The sequence below is a fragment of the Nomascus leucogenys genome, chromosome 8 (assembly GCF_006542625.1).
Source record: "Nomascus leucogenys isolate Asia chromosome 8, Asia_NLE_v1, whole genome shotgun sequence".
NCBI classification, from domain to species: Eukaryota; Metazoa; Chordata; class Mammalia; order Primates; family Hylobatidae; genus Nomascus; species Nomascus leucogenys.
Window position 1 is genome coordinate 61,787,720 of NC_044388.1, and position 12,886 is coordinate 61,800,605.

General features: G+C 46.5%; 1 protein-coding gene across 4 annotated transcripts in view; it reads right to left on the reverse strand.

The window, feature by feature from the left end:
* Positions 1-3,290: 3,290 nt before the first annotated feature.
* The window catches only part of GFOD1 (glucose-fructose oxidoreductase domain containing 1), a 128,498-nt gene continuing 118,902 nt past the window's right edge, over positions 3,291-12,886 (reverse strand). For 3 of the 4 annotated variants that reach the window (XM_012508788.2, XM_030817314.1, XM_030817313.1), the window contains exon 2: positions 3,291-11,114. In XM_012508788.2, the coding sequence (XP_012364242.2) occupies positions 10,195-11,114 (920 nt within the window). In that variant the 3' untranslated portion in view covers positions 3,291-10,194. The remainder of the gene's footprint in view (positions 11,115-12,886) is intronic. The other variant, XR_004031365.1, reaches the window with a different exon arrangement.

The window sequence follows — 12,886 nt, forward strand, 5'->3', positions numbered from 1 at the left end:
GCACTTCACCGCCGGAGTGATACAGAGCTGCTCTTTCCAGGCTAGCTCTGTCTTTTGCTTCACGGCGGAAACTTGACTGTCAAGTCCAGATCCCTTGGCCTAGAACTCTGAAGAGTCAGCCTCATCTGTTAGCTCCGAGACAGGCAGCTTTGGGAAGCTGAGAAAGCGCAGATCCTGGTCTTGCTCCTCTCCCTGGAGTTTCACTAGCTCTCAGTCCTGCTTGGCCTTTGCTTCTGAGGAGTCTGGAGTGATTTGCCATTCCCATAGGCGCCTCAAACAGCCTACGTCTGACTTAAATCGGATTTAGACCCTTTCGTTCTTCCTACAAGGGAGTTAGTGACATGGGGAAGTTCAACACTGAGCCTGAACCTGTGGGGTCTGTGCACATGATCTGCACATCAGCTGCAGCCCCTCAGGCCTTCCTAGGGTCCCTCCTTCCCAGGGCATTGATGGCCAATGATGAGTAGGTCAGAGACAAAGGGGCATACATACACATGTATTCCAGACTATTGTTCTAGGATTGAGTCCCTTCAATGAGCGAGAAATGAATTAATCTATAATTGCCCAAGAAGGCTTCTAAAAGTGACTTAATCTTTCACTTTCATTCATGGCTGAAGAGAAGCAGTTAAGGTGATTAGAATCTGTATAAAATCAGGAGAGAAAGGTGTGTCTATAATTAGAATGACACTTTAGAGGAAGTCCAACAACAGCTTAGGTATGCTGGAGTTTATCTTACAGAGTTGTGGTTGGACCACAGCAATGCTACGAAAGCTGTCACAGCTCAAGTCCTCGCTCAGGAATTTACCTAGCAGATGTAGACTCAGAGATAGGATTCAAAAGGGAGCCTCAACTTGAATGCACAAGGCAAAGGATTTTGAATAGTTTCCATTTGCTTCAGCTTTTTGTAGCAGTCTTGGCTCAAGTAAATTGTAACACTGCGCTTCTGGCAGTGACTTGGCACAAACTCTGAAGTGATGTGCCTTCTTCATCTCTATCATCTAGACTTCTTGGACAACATTCCCTGCAGGGGTCATTGCTACTGCCAAATGCATAAGGGCTGGGGTGGGGGAGTGAGGGCACCAAGCCTAGGAGATATCTAGGCAGAGGGATCTTTCCTGCTTAAGCAAAAGTTAGGTAAATAAGAGTCAATAACATGGGAGCCTATGAATTAGAGTGAGGTGAAGTTATTTTTGTTTTCATTTCTATACAGAATTCTGCATACATCATGTATCTGTAATTCATTCTTACAGTAACTGTAACAGTCATTTCATTTTTTAGATCGAGTCACCCAGGCTTGTCACAACAGGTGCTAAAAATGCACAAGATAAAAGAAGCAGGAAGTGAAACCGGAAAATGGTTCTGTGAATCTGGGAGGTGGAGTGTGTAGACAGACATCAGAGGACACCCAGGTTTCTCTTCATTTCACCAGTAAAGAGCAACCTGAATGACTTACCATGCAATTCTATCTGTTCTTTTTTTTTTTTTTGAGACGGAGTCTCGCTCTGTCACCCAGGCTGGAGTGCAGTGGCGCAGTCTCGGCTCACTGCAAGCTCCGCCTCCCGGGTTCACGCCATTCTCCTGCTTCAGCCCCTCCGAGTAGCTGGGACTACAGGCACCCACCACCACGCCCGGCTAATTTTTTTGTATTTTTTTAGTAGAGACGGGGTTTCACCGTGGTCTCGATCTCCTGACCTCGTGATCCGCCCGCCTCGGCCTCCCAAAGTGCTGGGATTACAAGCGTGAGCCACCGCGCCCGGCCATTATATCTGTTCTTTTTAAGCAACAGTTCAGAGACTATGAAAGCACCGCTGATCATATCATGTGGTTTACTAGGAGACACATAATCCCAGATCTACAAAGCAAGAAATGGGACTAAATTGAGACAAACCATCACAAAGAGAATCCAAAACCCATGAAAGAAGAACTAGCTCCTAGATTTAAAATTTATATAACTGGTGAGGAGATTCGAGTTTTCATTGAGGGTTGGTTCTCAGGTCACGTTGCTGAAAGAAACTTAGGGGAATGGATGCCATCGTGATGACACCTCACATTCGGGTGGATGGTGCTTTTAGTTTTGACAAAGCACTCTCCTTTTTGGCCTTATTTAGAACTGCTCTTAGATTTACTGCAGAATCATGTGGTATGAGAATGTCATATGTTCAAGATAATAATCTATGTGGATACAGGGGGGTTGCTACAATTTTAGCATAATAGATGGACTGAATTCTGGATGTATTTATATCAGGACCTGCTCATGAAGGAGTCAATGAGATTTCAGATTTTGTAGTATTAATTCTTATTTTTAAGTGAAGGGGAAACCATAGACCAGAAGGAACATTCATGAGCATTCTCTAAGACTCAGCAAAAGATAGAAAGGAAAGGTCAGCCCCTCCATAAAATACTCTATGTCATGCAAATTTGAAATTAGGCTGAGCTCAATCTGAGACGGCTGCCCTTAAACACTGCTAAGAAGGAAGTGAGCAAAGATGCTCTTTTAAATGGTCAGTGCTGGGCACAGTGGCTCATGCCTGTAATCCCAGCACTTTGGGAGGCTGAGGCAGGCAGATCGCTTGAGTCCAGGAGTTCGAGACCAGCCTGGGCAACATGATGAAACCCCCATCTCTACAAAACACAGGAAAAAAAAATTAGCTGGGCGTGGTGGCATGTGCCTGTAGTCCCAGCAACCCAAGAGCCTAAAGTGGTAGGATCGCTTGAGCCACAGGAGGTAGAGGGTGCAGTGAGCTGTGATCGTGCCACTGCACTCCAGCCTGGGTGACAGAGTAAGATCCTGTCTCAAAAAAAAAAAAAAAGTGCCTTTCAGTGCTTGGTGTGAAGTATTAGGTTACAGTGTTAAAATACTAGAGAATTCTAGAGAATTCTAAAATTTGCTCCCCCAATCTAAGAGCTATGTTCTCATCCTCTTCTTGTCTACACTAGCTTTGGTTGTCCACACTAGCTTTGGACACACAAACACATACCCAGAGGCCATAGGTAGGTTACTTGCCTTTCATTTTCACATTTCCAAAATGAGGGTTTGAAGCAGATGGCTTTGAAGTGCCTCCAGTTCTCACATGCTTTGGTTTTCAATCAAAATTGTAGGTCTGTTGATTTCTATTGTTCAGCTTCATGGATGCTGACTCATGAACAGCCTCCCCCAGCACACGCACAAACACCACAGGCACACACACCCCTCTACCTTGGATGCACCCATTCATGCTTCAGATCCCACAAACTGATCAGGCGCCTATACTGAGAGCAGCAGGGTGTAAAAAACAGGCAGAGAGCTGGAATTTTATTTTCTTTTAAATCTTTATTTATCCTTTTCATTCCTTTATCCCACCAATGCAAATTGCGGAGAACAGCTGGAAGCCACGTCGGAGCGGCACAGGCCAGCTGGCTGAGTGATGCTGACCGCTGGCTCCGAGCATCGAGCATCGAGCATTGAGCATCGCAGAGGTCACAATGGGCATCAGCTCTGGAGCTCCTAGCGGCGGACACAGGGCTGCTGGAGGCCCGCAGGGAGGGCCGCCTCCCAGCTTCCACAGTAGTTTGGCCTTAAAAACACTAAGAACAGTTGCATTCATTGTCTTTTTTTTCTTCTTTTTTTCCTTTAATAATAAAAAAGAAAACCAAAACCTCCTATAATTTATAAGCTATGTTTGACTATCTACATTATATAGAAAATATAGACTCTGTTTACTTTATAACACACATCTTTTTCCCTTGATAAATAACTCTTTAAAATATCTAGTATACATGCCTTGACTTCTTATATATATAAGTTTGGTTTTATACATATACATACATATATACTCATGTTTGTAAAACACAATAAATATATACTCGACAATGACAGCCAAACAAATGCTGTTTTGGTTAAAAAACAACAACAACAATACAAAGCAGATGAAGTTCTATAAAAGCACCAGGCAGCAGACAGAAAGCCATGTTTGCTAGAAACTTCTCCCTCCCCTGGGCAAGGCACAGGGCAGAATACTAAATACGTCCAGGTGCCTGAAAGAGAAGGAAGGCGGCAAAGGAATGGGTCAGGTCACAAGATTTTGTTTGTTTCTTAGCCTGGGATTAGACTAAGAATCACAAATAAGTCATTGCATTTATAAGGAAAAACCAAGGAGCTCATTCAACAGCTTAGCCCTTGTGGTGGCTGCAGGGGACAGTAGAGACCTGGAAGGAGAAGGAGAGAGACAGTGACCTGGTGACAACTCCATGACTATTTTCTAGCCCCTGCCTACATCTGCCCAGGCAAGCTTTGATTGCCACACTAAGCATCAAGCCATTGCATATAATATGTTCTTTTCATTACTCTATTCACTGCTGGTGTAAACAGAAAGGAGGATTCAGTAGTGCAACACTTTAGGAGGCTGAATGAGAGCCACAGTTTCGGTGGCCCCCTCAAGGGCTCCAGCAAATGGGGACTGTGACGTGGGGGAGAAAAAGGCCAGTGGGCCATTTCCTTCCACTCCTGAGAGAGTACTGGCTTCACCTCCAGATGCCAATGGGAATACTGAGCCCATCACCTTTTAAAGAAGCGCAGGAGGTCTTGACTCCTCTTATGAGAAGTCCCAGAAGCCCCAGTCAGACTGGGTGGGGGTCCCCTGAAACTCAGAGCACACTCCAGCTGCTGGCTCCTGTGCCTGGTGGGGAGAAGATGGAGGGGCGGGCATGCCTGCCGCTGAGAAAGACTGTTATAACGCTCCAGCTGCACACCCCTTTTCTTCCATGGCCCTCCTCTTTCTCCCCAAAAGGAAATTAAAATGTGGGGTTCTGATCATTGATTTTTAAACAAGCTCCCCAATGTCATGGCCTCTGCTCTGTAAACTCCAAGGCTCTGAAGGCCAACGAAAGTGGGCGGTGGTGGAGCAGTAGGCGGTGGTCAGGGCTAGATTTGTATTAATATCTAGGAGTGGGGTGGGGATACAGGTGGAGAGTGAGCCAAGTGGAGCAAGCCTCAGGAAATCCCAGAGGTGAAGATTTGATGCACATCCCCCATCCTTGCCAAATAAAATACAAGTTAGAGATCATTATCACATTACAGTCACAATGGGACATTTTAAACAGCTTGTTTTCTGAGTAGGTTCAAGACATAATTGAGTTTATTTTAAAAAATGGATTTCCCGGCTGGGCACGGTGGATCACGCCTGCCATCCCAGCACTTTGGGAGGCCGAGGCGGGCAGATCACAAGGTCAGGAGTTCAAGACTAGCCTGACCAATATGGTGAAATCTTGTCTCTACTAAAAATACAAAAATTAGCTGGGCGTGGTAGCCCGTGTCTGTAATCCCAGCTACTCAGGAGGCTGAGGCAGGAGAATCGCTTCAACCCGGGAGGCAGAGGTTGCAGTGAACTGAGATCATGCCATTGCACTCCAGCCTGGGTGACAGAGTGAGACTCTGTCTCAAAACAAACAAACAAACAAACAAAGAAAAAGGATTTCCGGATTTCCCTGCAACTGCTCAGCGAATCGAGGTGCAATGCAGGTCTAATTCCAACTTCTCCACCCACTAGCCACAGGACTTCAGACAAGTCACTTCATCTCTCTGAGCCTCCTTTCCCTAGAGCTCTGGAGGTGCTGTGTGAGGCAGCATGAGACTTAAGAGGCAGAAAACCTGACTTTTCGTCCTGGCTCTACCACTAAAGATGTGGGTGGCCTTGACCATCACTCTCTGTTATGTAAAACAAAGGGACAGCTATTGGACTGTGAAGCCCCTTCAGATGCAGCTGAATTTACCTTCTGCCCAGAAAATCATTAACAAAGCTGATTCTGCCCCCAGTACCCACCAGAATGCAAGAGATCAGATCAGAAACCCAACTTATGATCACAGGTCAAATTCAATAGCTGTGGCTATGAGACAAGATGAAGAGAGTAAGGGTGTAAAGGTGCAGTGCACAGCTAACATTTGAGTGACAAACAAATGAACTTTAAAGCCCCACTCCCTGAGAAAGGACATTTACCTACGTTATATTCAGACCCCCAAGAGCAAATTCCAAGGCCATCTATAATAGCCAACAAGATTTTGAAAATCCCCAGCCCTGAGGCCTGCTGCATCACCTACAATCAAAATCAACACAGGAAGTCAATTTTAAAAGAGGCTGAGTGATATTTCCATTTTGGAAGGGGAAGAAACACTGGCTACTTCTATGTGCAGCTCTACAGTCTCCTGGCAGAACATCAGAGGTTGCATCCTGCTGAACTGGAGGGTGCTGACAGCAGGCTGAGTGGAGCTGCAGGCCAGTCCATGCTTGTCACAGTCCTTCCTGGGTGTGACAGCAGACCCCTGTAGACGTTGATAAGGAGCGGTTTCCTGCCTGGCAAGAGCAGGAGGTGCCCACGTCTCTTCCTGGGAGGCAGTGTGGTCTGGAGGAGAAGATTAAGGATTTGAATGATCTCTCACTTCTGCCTAACAGTTGTGTGACTTTGAACAAGTTCCTCTTCCTCTTACTGCCTCCATTTTCTCATGTGTATAAAAGAAATAGCAATACCCAACACTATAGGGTTTTTTTATGGATTGTATGAGATAACATACTTAAAATACTCTGCACACAGTGGACAAGTCTTGGAGTTGGCCAGTCTTGGAGTTGGCCAAGACTACCCTAGAGTCCAGATATACCTGGCACAGTGGTATTTGCTGCCATGTAGGCTAAGGGGAGTCTGGGGTGCCCTACAGTGCAATTGTCTGTTGAGAGGAGAAGTCTTGGAGGAGCTGACAGTGATCACAGATTCAAACTTTTCAAATAGGCCCAGGGCACTCCCAAACATTTTTCAGATACCAGTTAAGAACCCTGACCCACACCCTCCCTCAGAACTTGGAATCTAGGCCATTCGCACATTGATGGGAACGAAACAGGCGTGCAGGAACTAAATGGGAAGACTCCTAAAGCACTGCCTCCTTACATCAAGGCCCTTGACGTACATTAAACAAAGCAGAAAGGAGCCAAAAGATTGCTGGGTTTTAGTCCTAGGTCAAAGTCAGCTGTGGGTACCCAGACCCCTAAGGGCATGATGAACGGTGCTGGGCTGAAACAAAGTCCTTCTGCAGAACGCTGTTGAAGGCCAGAGATTTCAGCTTCATATAGCTACCCCAAATCAAGTCTTTGCATGTGGTGGGATAAGGGCAAATGGAGCACTAAAGGAGTATCTCAAACCCATTTGCTACATTTTATATTTAAAGAAAATGAACTATCCAGTTCTTTTCTTTCTCTTGTTCCTTCATCTACCTACTACATGCATTTCAGTAGATAAAATTTGAGTACACTCACTAAAATATTTTTTCATGCCTCTTTTAAAGAATGTATGTTCTTTCTAATACCCCAGCGTCAAATGAGAGTTTTTGTTTTAGACATTAAATATTTATTACAGAGCTTAGAGGCCTTTGTGGGGACCTCTCTCCAAAACCCCAAGTATTGGGAAAAGATTTCCCAAGTATTATGGTATAGTACAGAAACATACAATTGAAACCCCAGGAATATCCCTATTTAGGTTATGAATGACTTAGAAAAATGAAACCCATTGAATCATTTTGTTTGCTTTCCCTTCATCCTTAATCGGAGCCCTTCAGGCTAGCTAGAAAATAATAATAATAATAAATTCCAATGTTTCCCCAAAAACTACTTTCCCAGGGAGCAATTTAGAAGAACCAGAACCAGCTGGGTGTGGTGGCTCACGCCTGCAATCCCAGCACTTTGGGAGGCCGAGGCAGGCAGATCACGAGGTCAGGAGATCGAGACCATGCTGGCTAATACAGTGAAACCCCGTCTCTACTAAAAATACAAAAAATTAGCCGGCTGTGGTGGCAGCCACCCGTAGTCCCGGCTACTCGGGTGGCTGAGACAGGAGAATCGCTTGAACCTGGGAGGCAGAGGTTGCAGTGAGCAGAGATCACACCACTGCACTCCAGCCTGGGTGACAGAGCGAGACTCCATTTCAAAAAAAAAAAAAAGAAAAGAAGAATGAGAACCAAAGCAGTCCATGACATGGGCCTCTGTTCAAACTATTATTGGGAGACTTCCATTCCAGCAAATCTCTGGTTTGGAACTGATAGCTGCAAGAGCTGGAATGCTGACCATGAAGTCTGTCAGCAACAGGTCAGGGACCACAATGAACCACGCATGGAGTTTCAGCTGACCCACCCTGCAGTGCTGTAGCAATGCCTCAGGAAGCAGGGTGACTCTTTGCAGGAAGGCAGTACTTACTTCTCTGTTCTAGAAAATGCCCAGCATTCCCCTCGTGTTTGGACACACCACACTTAAACCTATGAGTAGCCTGGGCTTCAAAGAATATTGACCCTAGGGAGGACAATGAAGGATGCAACTGATTGGACTGTTCATTCTCAGATTTTGCCTACACAGGCTGGGGGTGGACTCCAGGCCTCTTAGATTCCCTTCTAGTTCTAATGGCAACTATCTGAAAAGAACTCTAAACCTCAGTTGCATGTAAAGACACCTGTTGGACTTCAGTGGGCCTGTGAACAAAAGCTACATAGACTTATGAGGAATGGCTTCCACGTCCACCCTTGATAAATGTCTTACATGGGGTGAAGAATTAAACAAAGATAACAGGATAATTCCCTGTTCTCTGAATGCACTTGATTGGATCTTTCTTTCAAGACCAGATCTGAATTTTTTAAGAATGGTTTCAGCGACATTTGTCGGTAGCAAGCATTCAAAAATCTGTGTGTGTGTGTGTGTGTGCGCGTGTGTGTGTGTGTGTCTGTTCCCTTTTGGCACTGCCTGCTCCCAGCCTGCAGTTCAGCATCTCTAACAAAACTCTGTAAGCAGAGTGTGCAAGGACAAGACAGACAGGAGACCAATTAGAAGAACATGTTTTTTCCAACATTAGCCTTCTCAAGCCTAAGTGTGGCCCCTTGGGGGTTCTAAACCCCCATTTTAGAAACACTAGAAATAATGCTTCTTGTTGTCCTTTTGTTTTGTTTTGTTTCGTACCTACCCCCAAATTCTCAGGTGTCAGAATCCTGAAAGCAAATGCTGGAGCTAAGGAAAATACCTTTTTTTTTTTTTTTTTTTTTTAAGGAAAGAGGATTCTGATTGGAACTGAAGGCTTCCTTTTTAAACCCACAAAGCTGGATGAATCTCCTAAAAGCTCTTGCCCAGCTTGGTAGGAGAGATGGGTGATGGAGCCCCAAACACCTCCCTGGCTAGGCTCACTTTACCCTCTGTTTAGGAATTCACACTGCAACACTGAGGCACACAGCTGTCCCCAGTCTTTGGGGGCAGCATATGAGCTTATGGTCAAACCCATACTTTGTGCTGTCTTCTTGGCCCTGCCTGGAGAGCCATGTGGCAGGGCTACCTTAACACCTCAGTAATCCCTCTGATACTCAATTCCACGTTTACTGGAAACAGTGTTATAAGGTGACTCCTTGCAGTTTTTTAATTGTTGACAAGTTCAAAGAGATATTTTATTCTCTGCTGCCCCTGCTTTGGTGCAGCCTGTGCTCTTTCCTTGTGGCTTCTAGGAGTCCTGCTTGCTATTTCTGACCTCTCTTTCTCCACCAGGTGAAGGGCAATGAACCAAGTACAAAGACACACCCCCAGTGCTTCCTATGAGGAAGCCCAATCAATCAAAAGGTGGCCACTTTGCTACTAAGTACTTTTGCCTTTAGATATCTCACATCCAATAAAAAGTGGCTTCCTGGAATTTGAACTTTCTCACCAGCCCATCCCACCCCCAACCCCAGCCTAACAGGCTTCTGCAGACTGTGAAAATGGGCCTTCTCCTGCCAGCAGTGGGTGTCCCGGGCACTGAGCTTGCCATCTGATACCAGTTCCTTGACCTCGCAGAACCACTTGGCTTGCAGAAGGCCAAGGTGTGTGGGATGGATGAGGTAGGGAGGGAAGCAACCCCTCCTTGCTTGTCACAGTAAAGGGCAGCAGAGGCAGCTAAACCAAACCACTCTCGTGCAAATACCCAGCAGGGATCACCCCAGGAATGGCAGGCTCTCCTGAATGCTTCCAGGCTAGGAGCTCAGCCCACCAACAGTCTGGTTTGGGGTCGGTCACCGGGACTGGAGTTTACCTTCCCAGATGCCATTTACTCACACTGTCCCTCCACCTCCCTGATCCCCACATTCCCCATGGCCACCCTCTCCCCTCGGCCCTTCCCTCTCTGTGGACACCCCCTGCAGAAGGCTCAAGTCCCCGAGGTTCTCAGTCTGTGCTAACAGTAGAGGGACACCCTGCTGCGGCGCATGGCCTCGCTGATCAGGTAGGCGGGGCTCAGCTCCGGCTCCTCGGTCATGACGGCAATGTTCTGCCACTCGCCCGTCTGGCTGGACCTCTTGATGGTGTCCACCACGCACAAGGCATACAGGCAGTCGTCGAAGGTGGCGGCCATGGTGAGGGGCCGCCCGTCCCACGTGCGCCGGTCGTCCTGGTCCTGGAAGGCCTGGCGCACCGCCTGCATCATCTGGATGGTGCCGCGCAGGTAGGGCGAGGGGATGTCGCTGAAGGCCTTCTCCGGAAGCAGGGAGTTGCTCACCGGCGTGGCGTCCTGCACCAGCAGCTCCTGCTCTGGGGCGCTGTTGCGCTGCCCGTAAAGGTCGGTGCCCACGGCCAGCAGGCGCCCGGCTGAGCCCACCACAGTGACATCCTGCTTGAACTCGCCGGGCACGTTGAAGTTGAGGGTGACGGTGCAGCACACCCCGCCCTCCAGCACCATCTGGAAGGTGCAGAAGTCATCGCTGGTGATCTGGCGGATGCCCTTGATGTGGTCAGTCTGCTTCACGAAGGTCTTGAGCAGCCCGTGTACCTTGACGGCCTTCTGGCCGGTGAGGAAGGTGAGCAGGTCGATGATGTAGGTGCCCACGGAGTGCAGGCCGCCGCCGCCCATCAGGTCGTCGCAGCTCCAGTTGTACTTCTTGCCCAGCAGGCTGCCACCGTGCACCTGCACCTCGCACACCAGCGGCTCACCCACGTAGCCCTCCTCGATCAGCTGCTTCATGCGCACGAAAGCTGGCAGGAAGCGCAGCACGTTGCCCATGATGCTCATGAGCTTGGGGTAGTAGTGGGCGGCAGAGGTCATGCGGAAGGCGTCCAGCGGCGTGGCCGCACGGTCGCAGATGACGTTCTTGCCGATGCCTGCGGGTGGGAGGAAGACAGCGGTCAGCGGGGCACGACCATGTCCGAGCGCGCGTCCCTGGGTCATATCTTAAAATATTTCACATTAATAGAAAAGGAAGGTCAGATGTGGTGGCTCATGCCTGTTGTCCCAGCACTTTGGGAGGCCAAGGCCAGAGGAGACCTTGAGCCCAGGAGTTGGAGGCCAGCCTGGGTAACATGGAGAGATCCTGTCTCAATAATAATAATAATAATAATAATAATAATAATAATGAGGCGGGCGTGGTGGTACACGCCTGTGGTCCCAGCTATTCAGGAGGCCAAAGTGGGAGGATCACTTGAGCCCAGGAGGTCGAGGCTGCAGTGAGCTATGTTCTGGCCACTGCACTCCAGCCTGGGGACAGCAAGACTCTGTCTCAAAAAATAAAAAATAATGAAAATAAAAAGAAGATACTCTATATATTTCAATATTACTTTAAATATTTATGTTGCATTACTTAATTTGTTGTTTTTAGTTTGTTTGTTTTTGAGACAGAATCTCACTGTTCCCCAGGCTGCATTGCAGTGGTGTGATCATAGCTAACTGCAGCCTTAAATCTCTGGGCTCAAGCAATCCTCCTGCCTCAGCCTCCTGAGTAGCTAAGACAGTAGGTGCCACCACACCCAGCTAAACTTTTTTTTTTTTTTGAGACGGATTCTCACCCTATCGCCCAGGCTGGAGTGCAATGGCACCATCTCGGCTCACTGCAACCTCCACCTCCTGGGTTCAAATGATTCTCCTGCCTCAGCCTCCCGAATAGTTGAGATTACAGGTGCCCGCCATCATGCCCAGCTAATTTTTCTATTTTTAGTAGAGACGGGGTTTCACCATGTTTGCCAGGCTAGTCTGGATCTCCTGACCTCATGATCCGCCCACCTCAGCCTCCCAAAGTTCTGGGATTACAGGCGTGAGCCACCGCGCCCAGCCATTTTTTTTTTTTTTTTTTAAAGAGATGGGGTCTCCAGTTTTTTTTTAAGAGACAGGGGTCTCCTTATATTGTTCAGGCTGGTCTCGAATTCCTGGTCTTAAGTGGTCCCCTACCCTCTAAGTCCCCAAAGTGCTGGGATTACAGGTGTCCTGGTCCCAAAAGGCCATGAATTACTTAATTTTAATGTTAAATGTCTGGTATTGCCATTTAAATAGTAAGGTTTATTTTAAGATATTTAAGTAACCTATATTTTAGAAATGTTTAACAATATTTGCTAAGGTAGTATAAAATACTTCATTTTATATTTTATTTATATAAATTTATAACATTTTAAACAGAAATAGATTTTGCTTTTATATTATTTAAATACAAAATATAAGATAGTACTATTAAAGTACACAACATAATCTTTTTACATACAAAATATATTATTACAGTTATCTTATATATAAAATGTTTTATATGTTATATTTTATATTTAAAATATCATTTTTAGTAAAAGTGTATTATTATTAAAAATCATATAGTGAAAGGAGAAGAGTGCCTGTATTTGGACAGAATCAGAACACATAAACTTAAATCCTAGCCAAGGTAAGTCGAATTAAGTGTGAAGAATTTCTTAATGATACCCTTTGAAGGTCTAAGCTTTTGGCTGACGTCTTCCCCTCTCCACCCACCACAATTCCCCAGGATTTTATTTTGAGCATTATCATGCTTGTTTATTTTGCATTCCGGATTAGGGCTGGCAGTGGTCACAGATGTGTTCGTTTAAAGTTTTTCTTTTCCTATAAAGAGCGGATATTACCTAAATCTGAGGAGTTGGCA